The sequence below is a fragment of the Magnolia sinica genome, chromosome 16 (assembly GCF_029962835.1).
Source record: "Magnolia sinica isolate HGM2019 chromosome 16, MsV1, whole genome shotgun sequence".
NCBI classification, from domain to species: domain Eukaryota; kingdom Viridiplantae; phylum Streptophyta; class Magnoliopsida; order Magnoliales; family Magnoliaceae; genus Magnolia; species Magnolia sinica.
The window spans coordinates 34,441,798-34,466,177 of NC_080588.1; the positions used below are offsets into that span (position 1 = coordinate 34,441,798).

Consider the following 24,380-nt stretch of genomic DNA (forward strand, 5'->3'; position numbering starts at 1 on the left):
GTGTAAGAGAGAAAGAGTAAGAGATTTAGAGCTTTGGAGTAAAGAATGGTGAAAATGGAAGGGATATGAGTACCTATTTATAGGCAAAAGTTCTCCAAATTGAAAAAATAAAAAATAAAAAAATTTGCTTCCACTAGCTATTGGGAAACATGCAATCGCATATGTAGTATGCGATCACATACTTGCATATGCGATCGCATATTGGTCGCATGTAAAAGTATGCCATGACGTACTTGCCAGGATCACATAAACCATCATGGCATATGCGATTCGATCCACAGTATGCGAATATGCGATCGCATTTGACAACGATGGTCCTATGAGAAATACTTCTACCGATGTGGTCCATTGTAAATAATTTTCACCGTTCAGTTTGGTTGATGAAATTTTAAGATTCAATGATTCAGATGGATACAACGGACTATTCTCAGTGTCGTTCTTGAGAATTGGGGGAGTGAAGAAAAAACACACTGGGAAGAACTTGAATTTAAACTTACCCAACACTTGCTTCAAGAGAGCATGAATCAATGATCACCACTGCACATGTACGAGCCACTTGATAAAAAATATGAAAAATGGTTCACATTCATTCACGACTTCTACACGCACACTTGATCTTCAATTTTGGCCATAGACACATGGTGGCCCACTTTGAACTATCGCGATTGGTTGTATGTGTAAGTGGGCCTCAAGTACACGCATGGGACTCAACTACACAATCCACCATTGGCATTTGGTGATTGAACAACGAGAAAAAAGTGATGTGTAAACCAGCTCCCAAACAATTTAGGATTTCACTTTATAGAAATAAAAGAAGAAAGGGAAGCGAAAGAAAGGAAAAGAGACAGCGTAGCAGATCAATAATGCTTTGATATGATGTTCTTTAGTAGGATTGAGAGAAAAAGAAAATATGGGAGAAAGCAAAAGAAAGAGAGTGGCTGGAAGAGCATCTTACACCCCTAGCCTCTCTATTTTATAATAAATGGGGCTAAAAGTGTACATGAGTCAAACCGAGTCGAGCTTGGCATTGTTCGACTCGGCTCGGCCAGTAGCTGACCTCAGCTTGAACTTGGCTCGGCTCGGTCCTCGAGCTTGATTGGCCAACTCAGCTCGGTTCGGTTTGCAGCTCGAGCCAGTTCAAGCCTGTGCGGCATTTTCTCAAACACATGGAGTGCACCTTCAATTTCTCACAGTATGCAAAACAACAATAGCAGTTTATAGGTATTTTATCAAACACTCATTAGGCAACATCAAAATCAAGATACAGTGGTAGTTTTATCATGTAATGTTTTTATTTTATTATTATTATTATTTTTTAATAGTGATTTGTTTCATATTCATACCTTCCTCGCCACCAGCCGATCCCACAGAGAATGTATGCACCTGAAACAACACTTCGTTGAGTCATTTCATTAAACACTTGGTGAGCAACATCAATATCAAAATAACCGAGTCACCAAAGTGGTTCGATCCAAGTTCGAATTGAGTTGAGGTTCGATCTGAGTCGATTCGAGCTCGAACAAGCTCGAACTCGGCTTGAAATTTTATCGAGCTCCAAAAATCAGCACGACTCGGCTCGAACTCAGTTTCTAACTGAGTTGATTCGAGCTTTTTTGAGTCGAGTCAAGCGAGTTAACCGAACTAACTCGGTTCGTGTACAACTCTAATTAGGGCTTTCATAATACAAGCAAAAGTATAAAAATACCCCTTCATACTTAAGTTATTACATAAGCAAAGCTCAAGGGCCTAAACTCTATTCTAACACATTTCAGCCCAATAATAATGAGAAACCACACGTGAGATCATCATGGTCCACTAACATAATCAACACATGTCTATATATAGATATATTTTGTATTAACCGGGTACCCAATACCGACCGGATTGGACTCAGGTCCAAAATGGGTAAAAGGTGGTGGACCCAAACCCAACCTGGCTTTTAAATTGGAACCTAAATTGGACTAGGACTCGATTTAGCCAGGTTGGGTTCCTCAGGTACCCACAACTCCCATGTACCCATTGACGGCTCTATAGGCAGGCAGATGTTTGTGGGGGATGGCAGCTTGTGCAATCCTTTGGTGAATATGACTAAAAAGAAATAATAGGGTTTTTAGAGGGAAACATTTCAAGATTCAAGAGATAGTTGACAGGATTTGTAGGGCCTTAGCGGATTGGAGTAGAGCCATTCTAGCTATCAAGACTTTTTTTTTTTTTTTGGATAATTAAGGAATTTTATTGAGAAGAAAAACATAACTACAAACACAAGTGACAAAACAAAACAAAAGCTGTACAGCTAGCCCTCCTAGGACTGATGAAGTAGAAGCACCAAGAAACTTGCACCACCCAAGTCAGAACAGAGCTCCTCTTAGCCTACATTGGAAATCCAAAAGGGGATGCACGTGAGGCACCTCTCATGGTAAGACAGTCAGCCTTTTCATTAGCGGAATGGTTCACATGGTGAAAGTCCACCTCCAACCTCTGTCGAATCTCCTGTTATTAGGTGGAGGTGATGAAATGGAGCCCGAAAAAAGTTAAATCCCTAAGATCTTTGGGAACCCCTCCGTTTGGGTCTTTTAAAGTAAATTTTGATAACTGTTTGTTGGGAACCCATGGCTCTCGGGAATGTGGGGTTGCTTGAGGGACCACAATGGAATTTTTTTTTTTTTAATAGAATTCTTGGGGCCAGTTGGTGTTCAAGACTCAAATTTTGCTGAAGCTGCTGTTATTCTCCAGGCAGCTGAAGTCATGGTATCTAATTCCCATGTGCGCATTGATTGAGGGTGACTCAATGAACGTGTTCTGTTGGGTGACATTGGGTCGTTGGCCGTGGATAGTATCAGAATGATACTCAAAGTCCTGGACTTTGCAAAGATCACCTGATATCGTTTTGCCACATCAGAAGAGAAGCAAATGATATTGTTCATTTGTATAAGAAAGCAGGTGCGGCCTGGCAAGAATGTGTGGTTTGAGATTTTAGATCAATGTTAACTGGGGTGGGGGGTTATTGTTTTCCTTTGGTGGGGGGTTATTGTTTTTCTTTGTTGGGGGGAACTAGGGGTGAACCCATTCGTTACAAAAAAAGAAGAAGTCTATAACGGGCTCATACAACATGGTACAACCCGTATCATGGTGTGCCGTAAAGGCTGTTACGTAAAGGTAACGATGGCAACCGTTACACGTCACTGTCACACATTACGGGGTCGTAATGGTCGTAACAACCGTTATGGAAAAAAATGACTTGTAATTGCCGTTAACAACACACTACATCCCCTATAAAGGTCATAATAGCCTCGTAATGGTCTATTATGGGACATATACAGCTCATACTTTTTAATCAACATTACGGGGAAGATATAGGTTTTTCGGGTTTTTTTTTTTCAATTACAAAAAAAAGAGAGACCGTAACGACCATTATGGGGTCATAACAGCCGTTATGCCCTGTATCGTAAAGGTAACGGTGGTGGCTGTTACGGCCACCGTTACCGTTACGGAACACCTTGGCCCGTATCGGTGCTGATGCAGTGCCAATATGGCCGATACAACTGTAAAGTCCCCAACTTTTTGAAAAGTTTTATTATCAAAATTTCTCTCGTTTTTCCTTCTTCCTCCCTTAAGTCATGGAGGAATCTTAGGAACTAATTTTAGACTAGATTTAGGTGTATTTTGAGCATCAAAACATAGATTTGAGTGGGATTCAATGAATTGAAGCGGAATGGACCATTTTGGGAAACATCGGAGGGGTAAACCATCATTTTTTTTCTTTGTTTTTATATTTAATGGCCCTAATCCACCAAGAAGCGTGCTTGATTTGTGTTTGATTAAGGACATATTTGGTTGCATTTTTATCCAAGAATTGTTTTGATACACTGTTCTTGTAGAACAAAAAGGGAGAAATGAAGTATGCGGTCATTATGCCACTATGGCATATGCGGTCCATGCTCTCCAAATGGCATATGCGATTGCATAATTGCTTTTGACAACACTGATCATCACAAGGTGGGCACAAGATGTTGGGCCGTATATGATCATCACAGTCCATCAACACTCTCCCTCAAGCTGGAACATAGATGTCATGAATGCCCAGCTTGGTAAAGAGACGATCCAGATGAGTTTGTCCTAGAGCCTCTGTAAACATATCAGCTAGCTGATCATCAGATCTCACAGGTGGTGTACAAATTTCATTATCATCAACTTTCTTTTAGACAACATACTTCAATATGCTTGGTTCTCTCATGGAAAAATGAATTAATGTGAGAGGTAGCTCGAGTAACACAATGTCCATGTTTGACCGAGATGAAGAGCAACCATTTGTTCTTCATAGCCTATTATTTCATGAAATAGAGCATCCTGGAAAGAACAAGGAACAGAGACATGACAAATCAAACGTATGAAAAGAAGAAGGCAACCCATCAAGAGAAATGAAATGAGAAATAGGATGTTGAGTAAAAGAAGGCTTACCTTTGCGAAGAGCAATAGACAACTCAAACATCATCAGGTGCTAAAAAGAGAGAATCGCGAGGATTGTGATCTTCAGATGACAGTGGAGGACTAGCGGAGAGTGTAGTTGAAGAATCTCCATTATCAGTTTGGATTGTCTGTAAATTGGAAAATATTTTTAATGGTGGAGTTGATTTTGCAGTCACATTTGTTGATGTAGTTTGGATCTCCAGATGCAACCGAAAGACTAACAAGCATCACATTTGAACAACAATGACTTACCACCCTAAAAAAAGTAAGGAGTACTCTCATACAATGTGGTATCAGCGGAAACATAATATTTATATGAGGAAGGATATAACACTGGTAGCCCCGTTAGGTGCGAGGGTACCCAAGAAAGACATGTTATCTTTTGGCTCAGACTTATCACTCGAGTAGCTGTTGCACAAAACATACACTACCAAACACCCTATGAGGAATAAAGACTAGACGAATTCCGGGCTACAAAATGGAGAATGGTAATTTGCTATCTTAAGGCATTCAATTTAAATGGTAATCAGTTAAAATTGCATTACCTCAAAACATTTTTGGAACCCTCATATTTAATAAAAGAGCTTGAGCAACTTCAATCAAATGCCAATTCTATTTTGGCTTGTATGCATGTGATGTTTGATGAATGATGTTGTTAGTAGAATGATATGAATCAAATTCATGTGACAGTTGACTTGACACATATTCCTTCACATTGTTTGAGCATAATGCATAAATCTTAACATCAAATTGATTTTTCACTTCCACATGAAACACTTTAAAGAAAGAAAATACTTCATAGCAATCTTTCGTCAAATATTGCCTTGTCATGTGTGATTAATCATCCACCAATATAATTAAATACTTAAAATTAGACTAATTGGTAATACATATTGGACCCCACACATCAAAATGAACTAAGAAAATGGACCGACACTATTTTTATGAACTCGAGGTGGAAATGCACTTCTATGATGCTTGCCCAACTTGTAGGCTTCAGACTCTAGTTTAGATGTTGAAGATAAAAGAGAGAATAAAACTCTTTAGACTGTTTAAGGATGGGTGGCCAAGCCTGCAATGCCATTGATGAGGGGAAATTTTTTTGTCTGGAATGCAACTCTAGCCACTACACTGTCAAGATAATAGAGACCACCACTTTCATGTCTTCTACCAATCGTCTTTTTCGTCTTTGGTCATAAAATTTACAATAGAAGGGATAAAATATCGCATAACAGCTAAGAGATTAGTTAGTTTACTAACAGATGATAGTCAGCCAACCCCAATTAATTGGTATAAGACTTGAATGATGATGATGACTAACGGATAATAGACTCATTTAGGAATGTAGAAGCATATGACAGTGAAAGAGAGCAAGTAGGATGAATATTTCCCAACGTATAGACACAAGTTAAAAGTACCATCAGCCAATGTAACGGAGGAAGTGGAAGCAGATGTATTTAATTGAGAAAATATACTAGATGGTATGGCCATGTTCAACATAGACCAAGAACTGTGCTGGTGGGGAGTGAGTTGTTTCAAAATGAAGGCTATAAAAGGGCATTTGGAATGCCCAAGAAGACATGGGGGGAGGTAGGAAGGAAAGACTTGATGACCTGTGGTTTAACTGAAGATATGGTCCTGGATAGAGTGGAATGGCAGGACAAGAATAGTGTAGCCAACCACAAGTAGTTGGGACAAGGCTTAGATGATTATGATGATGATAATCCTTGCCGGCTGCTTTATCTTAAAAGTTAGAACAGTGAAGAGGTGTCTCCATGTAGTTATGTATAGGAAGACTTGGTTCCTCTTCATGCGGGGGCATTGGCTACATTGCAACTACATAAAAGATTAACTTTGGGTTACTTGCATTGTAAGTGACAATATTTTAACTTTGGTTGGGTTTATGATGCAATAGTCTTTGAAAGAACAAGTCTAACTTTTAAGGAAAGAAAGATTACTTAGAGTGAGATGGGAAAAAAACAATTCCTGAAACAAAGAGAAAGGTCCCTTAGAAGATCTGTCCATTCTTTTAGAAAAATTGTATAAAGAACATAGAACAAAATTTCCACATAACTTCCTCAAAATCACATATATAGTATTCTAGGAAAACCTAAGAATAGCTCTCTTTAATCTTAGCTATTGATTTTTTCTAATCCAAACCCTGCATTCTTAACGGCATGATACTAATGACTAAAGCACCCTCATGTCTAGGGCTATAATTACTACCTGTATTCATGGACACCCGAAGCATTCGGCCCAATTTAATCAGATCCAGATCTAGATTTCGGGCCTGTACAGTAATCAGGTTGGATTCAGTTCCACAGACTCAGATCTGATTACAGATTAGGTTGGGTTGCATATCATTGGGTATGCAAATATAAGATTGTTTTATATATATATAAATTTTAAATCTTGTATTTAATTATACGTATTATTTACAAACTATATAAAAACAAGTCTGATACGTATATCTTGAGTTTGGATCCAGATTGAAGCCTCACTCCAAATCCTTAATTCGTGGTTGAAGTAAGACCTGACAGGACCCAATAGGGACCTCAACCAATGCCTCATATATGGTACCTATGTATAATCCTGAAGATTTCTTTAGGGAACATTTACTCTCTAGGTCTTATGTTCCAGAAACAAAATTCCTTGCTTTTCGCATGAAAATGAGTCTGGTTACATCCCTTTCCTGGTTATTTTTCTCCCCAAGGCCTCATTTTCCCAACATTTCTTGGGTGTTATACCCCAGCTAAAAGCCGTTGAAATAATTTTTAGGAAAGCATGGGAAAACTCACAAAAGCCCGGTAAATCCCTTCTCTCCACGCCATCTTTCACCATTGCAGTCATTTAAATAGTTAACATCATCTGATCAAGGTTTTTTTTTTTTTGGAATGGATGGGCAGTCAATGGTGGCCCCACATGGGCGATCCAGAACATTGATCGGGCCTTCTACAATATAATAAATATGGACTATCCGCTTTTCATCCATTGATTGGATGGTTAGGGTCATCATATCAGAGTATTTTTGGGAGTGATGTACAATCAAAGTTGGGCCTCACATGATATACGATGATTAAGCCTTTTCTAGTATAATAATGTGGATCATCTTTATTGGTTATTAGATGGCTGGGATGATGAGATCAGTGTGAATTTTTAGAGGGATGGGCAATTAAAGGTAGGCCCTAGATAATGGACAACTTAGATCAACGATTAGACCTTCTCTAATATAGAAAATGGACCTTCTATTCTCATTCATTGATTGGATGGTCAGGATCATTAGATCATAGTGAGTTTTGGGGAATGCCAATCTGAGGCAGGCCCCACTCAATATACAATAATGTCTTTTCTAGTATAAAAGATGGATTGTCTATTTCCTATCGTTGATTGGATGGTCATGGTTTAGGATCATCGTGACTATTGGGAGGGATTGGCTGTCAAGGGTGGGCCTGCATGATATATGGTCTAGATCAATCACTGCACCTCTAATATTCAATCTAGACCATCCATTTTTTGCAGCAATTAGTCGGATGGTTAGAATCATTCGACCAAGTGATTTTTGAGAGAGATGGACAATCAAAGGTGAGATGCATGATGGGTGGTCTTGATTAATGATCAAACATTTTTCAATAGGATCCATTAGGAGTGACCCAATTATTTGTGATACAGCATAGATGATGATAATGGTGATGATCAATCAGGAGCGGCCACTTTTTTTTGTCATTGTTGCATCACCCAATATTTTGGCTGTTCCAAGCATCATGCGGCCCACATGATGAATGGCTTGGATCTCTCACACTGTTTGCCACTTATACGAACTTCTCTCAAGATTTCAATGTACCAACCGAACATACTTTGGACTTTCCCCTAGGAATTCCCCCAGTCTCAAGTCTCAACCAAATAGAATTGAACTCCTTTGGGACAACATTTACCCTTCCCCGGGTCCCTAGGAAAATAAATGCCAGGGAACAAAATTTTCTAGTTACGAAATAGGTCCTTGCATCTATCTAGGTACACCATTGTTGAACCTAAACGTGCTGGAATTTTGCAATCTTGGGGCTGTTGGATTCATATGTTAGGCCATCCAACGATGCTAATTTTGTGACATTTCAATATTGTTTAATGCTAGAAATGGGTCCAAATGGGTTTGTACATTCTCCATGGGTTATGAAGGGATTTGCCCTCAGAGTTGCTGCTGTGAAATTCCTCTAAAAAAATGGGGGCTTGGGGTTTGAACTTGGCTTTTGATATCCATGTTTTAACTGTTGGTGGAAGTTCTTTCCATTGCACCGTTATCTCATGGAATGTCCTTTACATGTCTTGGTAAAGTTAGCATCAATCATGCAAGTTATCCCCTTTAATTTCTCCAAAAGTTTAGTACCTAATTCAATGCTCGCTTCTCCAAGATCACTATAGAAATCAAATAGGTTGATCATGTTAAAAATTGAAAAAAAAATAAAAAATGGCATATTGGATTGGGAATTCAACTTCGTAGGCACTGTCGTTGTACTTGTGTTGTATGTGGCATGGTCCAATCTTATTGATGTAGGACACATGATTTAATGCTAGCATGCAACATGGAGATCATGGAAGATTCCATGAAGTAATTCAATTAACAAAAGACGCTAACCCACTAAATAATTGAGAGTAAGCAATAGGAAATAAAATATGATTTAACCTAAATCACATGCCCACATGCTAAGAAATCACATAAATTAATTAAAACTAGTCTCAATGGAAGGATAAAACTTCCAATTTAGTATAGGCACATTTTACACTCACGCGATATATTTGTAGGTTTTATGATTAGGGTTAGAAATGGAAAAATTTGAAATTTGAAAATTTAGAGTTCATGGAAATTGAGAATTTTGGAATTAGGATTTTTAAAAATTGGGGAAAATATGAAATTAGGAATAAATTGGGTGAATTGGTTAAGGGGATTGATGGATTTAGGTATTGGTAGAGGGGAATTAAGGTTTTGGAGAAGGAAAGTTCGAGCTTTTAGAGCAAGTGATTAATTGTCCTGCATCAAAGTAGACCTTTCACCTACCATGTGAATTAGTTCTACTTTGAATATAGAAGATTTAGTATAATACAAGGGTCTTGCTACTTCGTCTGTTGATCCATCCACAGACCCTCTCACAGACCATGACCTAATCCCAAACCCATGGCCCCCACTTTACCAATCTTTTGAGTCTTTACCACCTTTACCCTCCTTGCCTGCTCAAAGTGAACAAATTGAAGACATACTGGATGCACAAACAATTTCCACTCGACATGGGGGATTTCAGAAATTCCTCGTCAAGTGGAAGCATAGGCCGATTTCAGACATTACGTGGATTAAAGAGGACGAGCTACAACATTTAGATCCAGACATTTGGAGCACTACGGGACTTTTAATCCACCAAAGGCGAACTCTTCTCAGTCGAGGAGAGTTGATGAGGACATCACTTCACATACACTTTTGCATACATATCAGAGGAGGTGGGCCGCACCAATTTCCCTGTGGCTAGGTGAGTATCCGTGATTGTGCTGAAGACCCCATATGCATGTGCGAGCATCTGGAAGACCTCACACTGGGAAGATGCACATAGGCTGTTTTATGGAGTGATCTAGACCGTTGGATTGGAGGGATGTGAGGATCAGACCATTAATCGTGAATCGTCCATACTAGTTTATCTTAGACTTTATCAGCTTATATGATTTAGTTTTGTTTATGTTATGTTTGGACACCATTATGAGTGTTTTTAGTTGATTTTATTTAGGCTAGGGTTATTTTTGTTAAAATTCACAAAACAGGGTAGTTATTGTAATTATTGAAATTTCTTGGAGCTATAAAAGAGGGTGGGCGTGTGACTCTCTCACTCATTGGATTTTGTGAAAAAAAAAAAAAACAAAAAAGCTTTGTTCCTTTTCTTCTTCTTCCATCTTTATGAGATTTGAAGATACTTAATGTGATTTGGAATGGAGATTAGTGTGAGGCTAATCTTTATCAATAGAAGTTTGAGGTCTCCATTTATCCCCACATTTTCATCCCTTCATCAATCATTGAGGTATTCTTCCACGTTTTTCAATTTTCGTTCTCCTTCATCCCAAGCCATCAACATCCTCCTGATCTTCATCCCAAGCCATCAACATCCTCCCGATCTTCATCCCTTATGCATCCAAACCCTAACCCTAAACCTAAAATCTCTAACTTTCCTACTTTCCGAAATTACCAAACCCTAACTTTTCCCATTCTTCAATTCACCCAAAATCCTTGCACCCCTTCTATCTAAAACCCTAATTCTCACATCCTAACCTATAAACCTTTTAATCTCTTCACCCAATTTGATCCCCTAATTCCTATATTTCCCCAATTCCCCTAATCCTAATTTCTCCTTAGATTGTATTAGGTCTTCTATTTTAAAATAGGCTTTACCCTATGCTAATTGGATGTGCCTACATCCATTAGATCCTAGTTTCCTTTTATTTAATGATCTTGTGTGGCGATGTTGGTAACCTAGGTTAGGATTATGCATGATATTCTTTTAGTTTTCATGGTATTTGTGATGATTATAGCAAGGTTTGTGTTTTTTGTTAATTATCTTAATTTTGCTACTTGATCTCACATGATATTTGGTTCACTTACATCACTTATGCTTTAATTTGTAGAATGAACCTATAAAAAGTGCCCATGTAAATGCACTACCACCAAATCTCCAACATTATGTCTTCAATATCTGATGCGCATTGGCAATGGTATTTTTGTAGCTAGCTTCAATATTCTCCTGCACTTATACTCCCTAATATGTTCAGCAAACCAATATGCATCCTCATTATGTGCTCCGTATATTGGTGAAGGAACCAAATCGGTTTACCTAAAGCATCAAACCCCTTGTTGATTCATTTAAGAAAAGTCTTGGGTAATATGATATCTCAGCTCCAAGGAGCGTTGATTGATGAGAAGAAATCCTTGATATCACTCTCGTGATAAACGGATGTATTGATTTAAGAGTTCAATCGGGCATAGGTAGGGCGATGTTGGTATCTTCTGTCAGGTGGATTTGGAGAAGGCCTATGATAATGTGGATTGAAACTCTCTCCTGCTCACTTCAGAATGCATTTCAGTGAGTGGAATTGGTGGGTCAGAGAGCATAAGTTGACATCATCTTTTTCCATCTTGGTTAGTGGCTCCCCCTTTGGTTGCTTGTTTAGCTCAAGAGGCGTGCATCAAGGCAACCAATTTTCCCTTATTGTTTGTTGTGGTGGCGGAGAGTCTTCATTTTCTTATGGAAAGGCTTCTTCGTTCTGTCCCATGGTGTGCTGTAATGGCCGTTACGTATAGTAACGGTGGCAACCATTACTAGTTACAGGGTCGTAACAGTCGTAATGGCTGTTATGGAAAAAATGACCTGTAACTACTATTATGGCCCCCATAATAGCCCGTTACGCCCCCGCATAAAGGCCATAATGGCTCCGTAATGGTCCGTTACGGGGTAGATGCAAGTTTTTTGGATGTTTTTTTTTTTTTTTTTTTTAAAATATATATATATATATATTTTTATAATTTAATTTTTCAATAAATAAAGAGATTGTAATGGCTGTTACGGCCTGTATTGTAAAGGTAATTGTGGTGGTCATTATGGCCACCGTTATCGTTATGAAATACCTTGGTTAGTCCTAAAAGAGTTTCGTGTTAGTAACCCAAAGGTAATATCAATAAACTAGTGTCTCGCCTCTAGTTTGTAACAATGACGTTTTGATTGTATGGAGCTTTAAATGAGCAGGATAGAAAACTCAAAAGAGTCTTGAGGTGTTCTGGAGCTATCTTGGTCCAGAGTAAATGTGGGTAGGATTATGTGAAATCTCTAGTCTACTGTGCAAGGTGTTGTTCTCCATGGTTGTAAATGTTTTAATGAGGTGGTGGGCAGGCTTCCAGTGATGGAGTGATGGGAGGGTCACTTGTTGTGCTCCTACTTGTTTTTAGTATATTTTTTCATATCAATAAATCCATCCCCCTTTTATTTTTCTTTTTCTTTCCTAGAAAGGTATGATTTTGTTGGTTTATTATGCAAGGATTGGTTTCAACCTCTTTTGCATGCTTTGAATGTGAGGTGTACACCTATGAATAATTGTATCAATTGATATAGATGGTAAGTCGGTAACAACTTGTACAAAACAAGTGTTAAAGCATGAGCCTATGTTGCACGAACATGCATGCATACAAGTGTAGTAGGTCTGCATTGGCATGAAGCGTCAGATTCACTGAACCTTGAAAATTACGATGCGTGGATTCAGAACCAGCTGTTCATCAAGATCTTGTTGGTCAAGTAGTGCCATGCATACAAGTGTCATGGCCCAAAGTTGTGGTAGATTCACTTGCAAAGTTGTTCAGATTTTTGCCTTGAATATGGAGAGCCAATCATCGTCCTCACCGTCATTTTTTTCGAACACATACGTCCAACCTCCTGGGCACACCCATCCTAGGTTGTATTTTTAAGAGTCCATCCTACAGCTTTTCCAGTGAACAAAACACAACAGCCCCACATCATGAACACTTTGATAACCTATGCATGCTATGTAGCATGTGAACCTATGCGTAGGCATGCGTTTAGAGAAACAAACTGAGGTATGAGCAAAATTTATCCAAGTTGATCCTCTCCATGACTTACACCACTGAAAATACTCAACTCACCCAAACTTTCCACTGTGAATGCCTTGAGTAATTGAATGCTGTCTTGTACTGTATATTACAAACTTTTGGTAGAATGACCAATACAATGGTTTGTAGATGACATAGTTTTGATTGACAAGATGAGGGAGGGCATAAACACAAAGCTAGATGTATGGAGAGTTGCTTTTAGAATCTAAAGGATTTAAAATTAGTTGGACTAAAACAGAGTATGTGGAGTGCAATTTTAGTTCCAATAGGAGTGGGAACGAGGAATTAGTAAAGATTGCTGACCAAGAAATTTCCTAAAATGACGACTTACGATATCTTGGGTGGATTATTCATGAGAGTGGAGAGATTGAGAAGGATGTTGCCGATAGAATTCAAGCAAGGTGGAAGAAATGAAATGTCCTCTAGAGTTTTATGTGAACGTTTTATACCACCTAAACTGAAAGGGAATTTTATAGGATGGCTATAAGTCCAGCCATGCTTTATGGGACAGAATGTTTGGCAGTTAAGGAACAACATGTCCACAGAATGTGTAGCTGAAATGAAGATTTTGAGATGGACAAGTGGCAAGACAAGGATAGAATTAACCCAACGAGGTTTGGGCGAATGGTCTTCACTATAGGTTTGCTCCCTATAGGTGAGGGTTCGATTCCTCTCCTTGGCTTTACCTGATACACGTGGTTGTGGGTGATTGCGTGTATCCGCAGGGATTAGTCTCACTTCAAAAAAGAGGTGGGGACACCCTGTGTCTTCAAAAAAAAAGAAAAAAGACAAGGTTAGAATTAGAAATGAGTGCATTCAAGGGAATTTGGGAGTAGCATCAATAGGTAACAAGATGAGGGAAAGTAGATGATGCAGGACATGAAATTCAAATATGATGAGCGAGATTTCAGACTTAAGATCACGCTAGTTCAGAAACAATTACACAAATTCCATATCCTACATGAAAGTCCAAACCATTCAATTAAGGGGAATCTATGCGGGTCCACGCCTACACATGATAGGGCTGGATCAATAAAAATTATGAACTAAAAGATACTCAAAGATAAGAAATAATCATCCACACATGCATAGTAATCAGTCCCTAATCCAAGGGATTCGGAAATTCTAATTTGGAGAATCCTAGGGTAAGAAAAAGGGTATAAAATTGAAGATTTGAGTAATTTAGGGTTAGATTTAGGGATTTTGGGTGAAAGTGGAGTGAAAGAGAGGAGAGAGACGAACCAGAGAAGTACCGCACGCGTGGACAACAACAATGGCCTAGACGCACGTGCGTGTGATCCCAACCACACGTGTGTGGGACCCACTATTCAGAAAAAGGCCACCTTGGCCCTGGTTGGCCAGGGATGGACTCCAAAACCTCTAAATCTCAGCTCGATCCGATGTATGGTTTGTGCGTGGTGCTCCGTGGAAGTTTCAACCCTCCTGTAGGGCCAGATTCTGAAATTCTATTGTGGGGAGGAGAATTGTTGCAATAGATGATTGATTCGAAGTGTAGATGATGGGGTGAGATGAGAAGAAGGGATAGTAGAAGATGGGTAGTAGAGATGGTGATGAATGGGGGCGAATCGGGATAGATGTGGCTTCGCACCATAGTAGTTAACCCCTCGATGAAGGGAGGGCCTCGCACCCAATTAGGCTTCACAACTTAGAGAGTAGGAAAATACATAATTTTTATTAATCTTCAATGAATCAAAAAAACTACAAGAGGTGCCTATTTATAGGAAAGCCTTATACCCCAAAACTTGCGCCATGTGTGCAACCTATTACTTGGCGATGAAGTAAACTAAAATAAAAACCAAACAAAGAAATCTAAAGCATTCATGATGTTCTAAATAATAATAATAAGCAAAACATAAAATATGAAATCAATCCGACTAGTGGGCTACGATTATGAGATCCCATGGTGGGCTTTTCTTGATTGTCGGGCCCACTCTTTTGAATCAAAACTTTGTTTCCTAATTAGGAGGCCCTCTCTGGACGTCGTCATCGATCCAGATCGACGGTGGGGTCCTTCTGGCCTATATGCATAGGGGCAGCGTGCGCGTGTGCGCGTGATGTCCCCATCAATTCTCCCCAGCTGCGAAGATTTCGCCACTGGCGAAATAAAACTCCTGGACCACTCCAAGATGTTAGGATCAAGTCTCTGAAGCTCCTCCTCAATGAGGCACGTGCTGTCTGAAGCTGGGTGTGATTTCCATTTAACCAGATACTTTTGAAACCCGCCGTCCGACGTTGAAACTATCTGATAGTTCAAGATATCCTCTATTTCCTCTCTGGGTGTGTGAAGGTTAGGTATGGGAGGCAGAGGCTGAGAAGAAAGGTCAGGAAGAGTAAGTATGAGAGGTAAAGACTGGAAAAATGGGTTGGGACGGGTAAGTATGGGAGGTAGAGGTTGAAAAAATGGGTAGGAACGGGTAGGTATAGGACGTAGAGGCTGGGAAAATGGGTCGGGAAAGGTAGGTATGAGAGGTAGAGGCTGGGAAGAAAGGTCAGGAAGAGTAGGTATGAGACGTAGAGGCTGGAAAAATGGGTCGGGAAGGGCCATGGTTCAAGGGATAAATATGGGGAATCAGGATGGGTATTGGGTGGGCGAAGGGTTGGACAAAGTATCAGTGGTCCCTTGAAAAGTAACTAGATTCTCCAAATCGAATGTGAAACTAATTCCCATGGAAGGTGAAAGATCTACCTCGTACACATTGAGACCGTTTCGTTTTATAATTTTGAAGGGTCCAGGGCTACACGCGTGTAACTTATGAACGGCCCCCGGAGGGTACCGCTTGTGCCTGATGCGGACCATTACAGTCCCCAATATTGAATTCTTTGAAACGTTTATGCTGGTTTGCAGAAAATTTATAATGTTCATTACTGGTAGTGATCTTTTGCCTGATTTCTTGATGCCACGAATGAATGTGATGCACAAAAGACTCAGGCTCTGACGCCCTATGGGTCAGTGACATAGGGACAAGATCAATACATTTCCTAGTTTTATAAACAGTAACAACTTCATAAGGACTGAGACCTGTGGACCCATTGACAAAACTATTAAATGCAAACTCGGCTGTAGGTATTACGGTGTCCCATGTTCTGGTGTGCTCTATATCCCTCTTAGGGGGAGACTCATCCAGTAGATCATTAGGTAAGACATCACGTAACTTATCCATTATCGGAATGGCCTCAGTGGGTAACTCTACGCTAGCCTTTGATGCACTCTCTCCAGCCACAAGGCCGCACATGTTTTACCCCTTAAAATAGTGGTCTTGATGTCCCTCATGGGGTGGGTGCACGGTGGCACGCCCATAATTGATTCCTTGACCAACTCTATTCATTGGTCTATCCTCCAGGCCACCTGCCTGAGATTGGACATCTACCCCAATGGTGGGGTTTGTTCTGGCAATGGTCTTTAGTCGGGTAATGTGCACATCAAGTTGTTCAAAGCATTGGTCCATTTCCAAGAGCTTATCCAAAGACTCGATCTGCTGGGACAACTTGTTTAGTGACTCTAGCAGTTGTTCCATGTTTAGTGTAGGGTGCAAACCAAAATTCAACAATATAGTTGTCAAAATATAAGATTTTTATTTATTTATTTAAGAAACAACCTAGTTTCTAAAAACGAAAAAGGAAAGTTTCTAAAAACAAATTAGGAAAGTTTCTAAAAAAAAAAAAAGCAACCTAGTTTCTAAAAACGAAAAATGAAAGTTTCTAAAAACAAATTAGGAAAATTTAAAAAAAAAAAAAAAAACAAATTAGGAAAGTTTCTAAAAAGAAAAACCTAGTTTCTAAAAAAAAGAAAAAGGAAAGTTTCTAAAAACAAATTAGGAAAGTTTAAAAAGAAAAAAACAAATTAGAAAAGTTTCTAAAAAAAGAAAAAGGAAAGTTTCTAAAAATAGAAAGTAAGTTTCTAAAAAAGTAAAAGGAAAGTAATCTAGTTTCTAAAAAAGAAAAAGGAAAGGAAATTAGTTTCTAAAACAAATTAAGAAAGTTTTTAAAAATTTAGTTTCTAAAAACAAAAAAAGGAAACTTTCAAAACCTAGATATAGAAAGCTAAGTTAATTTCTAAAATAATTCAAATAAGGGTATAACAGAAAATTTCAGCAGCTTACATCGGGGTTTATGGACCTCTAAACAGCCATATATGATGAGAATTAATGCGTAATGGACATAAACAACTAAACCCTAAACATATAATGCATTCCCCTATAAGAACCCTAATCTCTGATACCAAATTTGATGTAGGACATGAAATTCAAATATGATGAGCAAGATTTCAGGCTTAAGATCATGCTAGTTCAGAAACAATTACACAAATTTCATATCCCACATGAAAGTCCAAACCATATAATTAAGGAGAATTTATGCGGGTCCAGGCCTACACATGATAGAGCTGGATCAATAAAAATTATGAACCAAACGATACTCAAAGATAAGAAATAATCATCCACACATGCATAGTAATCAGTCCTTAATCCAAGAGATTCAGAAATTCCAATTCGGGGAACCTTAGGGTAAGAAAAGGGGCATAAAATTGGAGATTTGAGTAATTTAGGGTTAGGTTTAAGGATTTTGGGTGAAAGAGGAGTGAAAGAGAGGAGAGATGAACCGAAGAAGTACCGCACGCGTGGACAACAACAATGGCCCAGACGCACGTGCGTGAGACCCACTATTCAGAAAAAGGCCGCCTTGGCCCTTGTCGGCCATGAATGGACTCCAAAACTCCCAAATCTCAGTTAAATCCGATGTGCGGTTTGTACATGGTGCTCTATCGAAGTTTTAGCCCTCTTGTAGGGCCAAATTCTGAAATTCTGTTGTGAGGAGGAGAATTGCTGTAATAGATGATTGATTTGAAGTGTAGATGATGGGGTGAGATGAGAAGAAGGGATGGTAGAAGATGGGTAGTAGAGATGACAATGAATGGGGGCAAATCGGGATAGATGTGGCTTCGCACCACAGTAGTTAACCCTTCGATGAAGGGAGGGCTTCGCACCCAATTAGGCTTCACAACTCAGAGAGTAGGAAAACAGAAAATTTTTATTAATCTTAATGAATCAAAAGAACTACAAGGGGGCTTTTCTTGTAGGAAAACCCTATACCCCAAAACTCGCTCCATGTGCGCAACCTATTACTTGGCGATGAAGTAAACTAAAATAAAAACCCAACAAAGAAATTTAAAGCATTCATGATGTTTTAAATAATAACAATAAGCAAAACCTAAAATATGAAATCAATTCAACTAGTGGGCTACGATCATGAGATCCCATGATGGGCTTTTCTTGATTGTCAGGCCCACTCTCTTGAATCAAAACTTCGTCTCCTAACTAGGAGGCCCTCCCTGGACGTCGTCATCAATTCAGATCGACGGTGGGGTCCTCCTTCTGGCGTATGTGCGTAGGGGGCAGCGTGCGTGCGCCTGTGCGCGTGATGTCCCCATTAGTAGACTTACGGTTTGGTCACGTGCAACGGAGATAGAACTGTGCTAGTCAGGAGTGAGTTTGTACATGTTGAAGGCTCTAAAAGGACATTTGGAAGGCCCAAAAGGACGTGGATAGTGGTAGTAAGAAAAGACTTGACCTATGGTCTAAATGAATTTATGGCCCTTGAGGAAAAGGATTCATGTACCCTACCCCAATTGGTTGGGATAAGGCTTAGATGGTGATGATGATGACCAATAAAATGGTTTGTACAGAATTCTTTGACCATTGTTGGCATGAAAACTGGGACAGTCTCATTGTATGTTTTGTACTAAACATCCACAAATATTGGAGGATGAGGAAACCTAGAGTAGGACAAGGAACCTATAAAGAGCCTAGAGGCTACCCAGATGAACAAAATCTGAGGAGCCTGGTCCCAGATGAACTGAACTTGGAAGAGAATGTGGATGAATTGAACCTAGAAGATGAGGGGCCTGAACCCAGGCGAACTGAACCTGGAGGAGGAAGAGAAGCCTGGACACAGGTGAACTGAACCTGAAGGCAGCAGAGGATCTTGGGCCTAGATGAGTCCTAGTTGAAGTAGGAGGAGAGTTGCTCGGTTCATCTGCAAGTGTTTAGACCCAGATGAACTGAACCTAGGGTGTCTTCAAAAGTCCTATAGTGCAGGCTCTTTACCGGAGTTAAAGACTCGTTATCCAAGTTAGAGAAATTGGCAAACTAACATAAGTTTTTTGGTCTTCAAATGTTCCATGTTGTAAGGATCGTGGTTGGACCGAGAACCTAGCCAATTAAAGAATAGTCACTTTCAAGAAATACTTCAAAAGAGGAACTGGTTTCATATATCAACATTATTAACAGGGAAGGAGGCTCTCGATGACAAATTGATAAACTAATGCAACGAATGTAATAATCTCATTGACTCGGCATTTTTTCTGTGATTCTGTGGATTTCTAGACCTCAATGTTGAATAGTCTGCATCAAGTACCAATTAGTAAATGGTATTAACTGTATGAACCATAAGATTGGCAAATATGTCAAAATCCAGACTGAAAAACTGACATGGCATCTCATGGATGGGCCAGAGGTGAGGGAAAACTGTAGCAATTAGCAGCTTGAAATATTTTGAGTTATAAACCTTCTGGACTGCTGCTCCAAACTTTTTCTTGGCCATGCAAAAGTGGGAAGGAATTGGTATGTTATGAACTTGCGAAGGGCATGATTTTTGGGTATGGTCATCAAAGAGGTCGTCCACTAACTGAACTGTCTAGATCCATCATCAAAGTGCAAAAATCAACCATTCGTGTGGTTTACCATTTACTAAATTTACTCTTTGCACATTGGATCCTAAACCTTGTAAATATCTTTCAACATTTTTCACTTGTTCACATATTTATCAGTTTGATCAATGAATTATCTTACCTACCATTCTTCCCATTTGATAAATACTTAATTTTGATTTGCAGAGACTTCAACTCGGTTCATATCAAATTTGCTTGAATTGTGGATGGGAGACGAACTGACTTTTACTGTTTTAGAGTGTTGATAAACCAGAGGAAGTTCTGTCTTAGTGAGATACATTTGCATGTTGCTAGTATTTAGAAAGCGCCCTTTGGTTGAAATCTCGTGATCTTTTTATGATGTCAATTTGTATCTTGTTTCTTGTAACTGATAATTTCATGTTGGGTATGTCTTTTACAGGGAAAATTAGAGATGATACAAATTCCCGTACACCATTTTTCTGTCAGGAGAAATTGCCCATGTCATCCGAGCCCACACAAGCAGAGGTTAAGAAAGTTCATGAACTTCCACCATTTCTTTTATCTGATTGGAGTAGTGGAGAATCATGGTTCAGAGAAAAAGCAACTTCTGGTACAGACATCTCAAAAGCAAGTCCTGGTCTCACCATTCCTAACTACTCAGGACAGGTGGTTGCCCCAGTTCTTGGTTCATTTTCAGCTACTCCTGCTAGTGGTACCAATATGACATCTTCATCTGTTTCATCCTGGAGAAATCCGGCAAATAACATAACCCATAGCCCAGTTGCAATTCAAGTGCTTCCATGCTTTAATGGGTCTGCTGTATCAAATATGCGGAATATGAGTTCGAGCCCATCCATTCAAAGCCCTGGCGCTGCTGGAGAGAAGTGGGATCTTCACAGCAAATCAAGATCACACCTGAGCTCTGGGTCCTACCAGAATGGTTGTAACCACTTGTTTGAATCAGAGCCTAATGCGTTGCATTTACAGTTCATTGGATTTAATACGCCGAAACCACAGAATGGCAATAATTCACCTCATGAACATATTGATGCTAGTGGGCCCGGGAAGTTTCTGAAGGGTTGGAACTGCACAGATGTGAAATCTGCTAAGGATATGAATTTGAATATCCACCTTCCAAATGAATTTCAAGGCGAAGAGAAACCACCCCATGGTCCTGTGGTAAATATTGCTGTAGAAGGGAAGCATGGAGTTCTATCGGGGATACCATGGCTCAGAAAGAAGCCAACCTGTAATGAATCTGCAAGTATTACAGGAAGTACAACCCAATTGGATTTGGGCTTTTCTAGTTGCATTCAGCCGGTTTCCACCCAAGATGCTGAGACCTGGCAGTTTGAGAGTGGAACTGGAACTGAAAAGGATCCTCTAGGTTTTTTGCAGGAGGCTGCATCAACCTTGCTCTCCAAGGATGCAGTAACCCACAAGATCGAACTGGGTGACGGCCCAAGTTATAATAAACTTCTCAGTTTTCCCCTGTTCGATAAGACTCATATTTTGAGGGGACAGTGTGCTTTCAGTTCAGCATCCATGTTGTGTCAGGGCCAATCTGAAATCTATGATACTGAAAAAAATGTGAAGATCTGTTCGCCTCGTGGTGACTCACCTCATGGTCATACACCGCTTGATTTGGAAAAGCAGCAGCCCTTTGTGGAGGATCTGGTTGCAGAAATGGTGGTTGAGAAGAGCCCTACAAGTCTTAGACGTTGCATTAATCTGAATTCTACAGTGTCAGCATGGGACGAGCAGGCACAGTCGCAGGAGATTCTGTTGAAAACTGATGCAGAGTATCCAACATCATCTTCTGTTCCAAGAGCTGCTGTGGAGATGATGGCTGGGATAGATTTGGAGTCGCCAATTGTTTCACAGGCAGAGGATGCTCCTCCCCAGGGTGAATCTCCGGGAACAAATCAGCCAGAGACACCTGTCCAACCATTGCGATGCGAAATGGAGGATCCACAGGGGGCACTTGCCAGGTTAGCAGCAGAGGTTATTGTCGATTTATCATCGGCTATGGACGGTCATTCAGGAGATGACAATTGCAGTCCCTCATCCTTGAGGGACTCTCTTCTTTGGTTCTCGGAGGTGGTTTCATCGAATGCAGGTGACCTTGAGAATGCAGTGCGAGTCTCAAGGGGAAAGGCTGACGGTGATAACGAGTTCTCAGACATTGGGTCAGATTCCTTTGAGGCCATGACATTGAAGCTGAGTGAAACCATGGTGGATGTTGAGTACTGTTATAAGCCCTGGGAGAGGGAGAACCAAAAGGATGAAGAGATGGGTCCTGCTCCATTGCCAACCCGGCCTCGAAGGCGCCAGGCGAGGAGAGGGAGGCAACGGAACGACTTTCAGAAAGACATCCTGCCAGGCCTCGTGTCCCTGTCGAGGCATGAGGTGACTGAAGATCTGCAGATGATCGGAGGGTTGATGAGGGCTTCAGGTTGCTCTTGGCCAATAGGGTTAGCGAGGAGAAACACGGGTAGAAATGGATGGCATTGCCAGGCAAGGGGGAGGAGGCGGCCGAGAGGCTCATCTGTGGCTGCAGCTGTTACAGCAAATTTGGTGGGGCCACCACCAAGGCAGCCCAGTAATAGTGAAGTGGAGGTGGATGGGATAAGTCTAAGAGGTTGGGGGAAAACAACTAGACGGTGCCAGAGGCAGAGGTTTCGGACGGGTAATTTCTCAGCACCTTTAACTTAGTAATGAGAAATTTATAGAGGGGAAGTGTGGGAGTCTGTGGCTTTTTAAAGAGTGAGGTGGTTGAAGCCACGGGTCTCTATAATGCCTTTGTACATGCTGCCTTATGTGCCCAAATTTGGGCCTTCTTGATTTTATCTGTCTTTGAGTTTCACAATGTGTATAAATTCAAAATAATGTTGCATAGTTTCTTGTGGAATACATCACCCAATTGCAGTGGTTTTAGGTTCTCACCACTCATTTCATTTGAAGGATACTCATCAAACAACCATTATTGATCCCAAAAAAAAAGAAGAAGAAAAGTTTAGGGTTTTAGGGTGTGATTATCACAATCTCCATAACCCACTTGCATGCTTCATTCAATACTGTTACAAAGCTTGAATTTGAGAATAATTGGCAAAAGTAGGCCATGATTCAGGTGAATTTCGGGAAAAACTTGGGTAGAAATCAGGAAAATCGTGGAATTTCTTTTTAGAAAAAGAAGCATAAAGAGTCTTTCTTGAGCGTGTGGATTTGTTTTTTAAGTTAGTAAGTTGTGAGTAATTCGTGTATTTTGTGCACCTTTCAAAACATCAGAACTGTCTGTTTCTGTGGCGTTCAGTAGCAGTCATGAGAAAAGATAGAGCTTCTCCTCCTAACTGGATTATCTTTATGTTGGACATCCACGTGATCCACAGAGAGAGAGAGAGAGAGAGAGAGAGAGAGAGGAATGCGATTTTCATAATTCTCCAAGTGGGTCCCTGATTGGTACTGTTAATAAGATTGCCCCACGATGGACAACTCATAACCTTTTTTGGTTTAGTGTGGACCATTATTTGATGATTCTCTCTCAACCATCTAAAACAAATTGAAAGTTTAGAAGGAGAAGGTAGCACAAAAAGAGTTGGCAAAATATCTGATCAGATGAGCCCTTTTATAATAGTGAGATTAAAACCGTTTTTTTTTTTTTTTTTAAATTATTATTTACAAGAGCTATTTGAATAATATAGTTATATAGATGAGCCTTGGTTGTTGGAGATAATCCAAGAATTTGAACGGTCATGGATTATCTCTTTTGCAGCCATTATGGCTGGCGAATAATAATAGCATTTTGGATCAGAGAAAATAAGAATGCATGAGAAAATAAAGAATGAAAAAAGGAGCAGTGGAAATGCCTTTGATTATTGAGAAACTGGCAGGCATCTCCTGTACCTGCTAGTCGGAAAGGACAGTCCTCCATTCAATTTTCTATTGCAGGAGAAGTGATGATAGGCGGGTCAATTGGGAACCCAGGTCCTTGAGGCATGCTCAACGTTGATCGGTGTCCAACGTGCATTTTGCTGGCAATGGGTTTGGGGAAGCTGTCAAGGTCATCCATAGGCAATTCAACGATCAGCATGTTATCATTGAGAGGGGAACTGAGCTGTGGTTATTAATTTGGCCAGGGACTTTGGCGTTTTCTTTTGTTTCTATTGAAGTTGGGTATCTTGCAAACGAGTTCAATGTCTCTCTTTCCCATGTTATTAGAGATGCTTGCTAAAGCTACCGTTTGATTACTGGGGTTTGAGAATTGTTTACGCCTGATCTGACGGTGTCAGATCCAGCAACGCAGATTATGTCACGTGGGAGCAAGATCTCAATAAAAGATGGAATGTTTTTATTTTTATTTTTTAAAATTTTTTTTAAATTTTTTTTAATGCTGTGGCGACGAATGATAGCAGAATCTGTAAAGTCGTGGGTAGTTCAAAAAGAGTAAAGTCAACTGAGTACAAAAATGGAAAACTCATCCGCCTATCCTGTACACGTAGGAGAGCCAGTTAACCATCATGATGGCCTTGTGATTATAGTTGGGTATTGACCAAAATATGTTCA

At 39.9% G+C, this 24,380-nt stretch overlaps 1 protein-coding gene across 1 annotated transcript in view; it reads left to right on the forward strand.

Annotated features, from left to right (window-relative positions):
* LOC131229416 (uncharacterized) overlaps positions 1–22,762 on the forward strand; it is a 46,516-nt gene extending 23,754 nt beyond the window's left edge. The window contains exon 4 of the mRNA XM_058225374.1: positions 20,257–22,762. Within this exon, the coding sequence (XP_058081357.1) occupies positions 20,257–22,532 (2,276 nt within the window). The 3' untranslated portion in view covers positions 22,533–22,762. The remainder of the gene's footprint in view (positions 1–20,256) is intronic.
* The last annotated feature ends 1,618 nt before the right edge of the window (positions 22,763–24,380 follow it).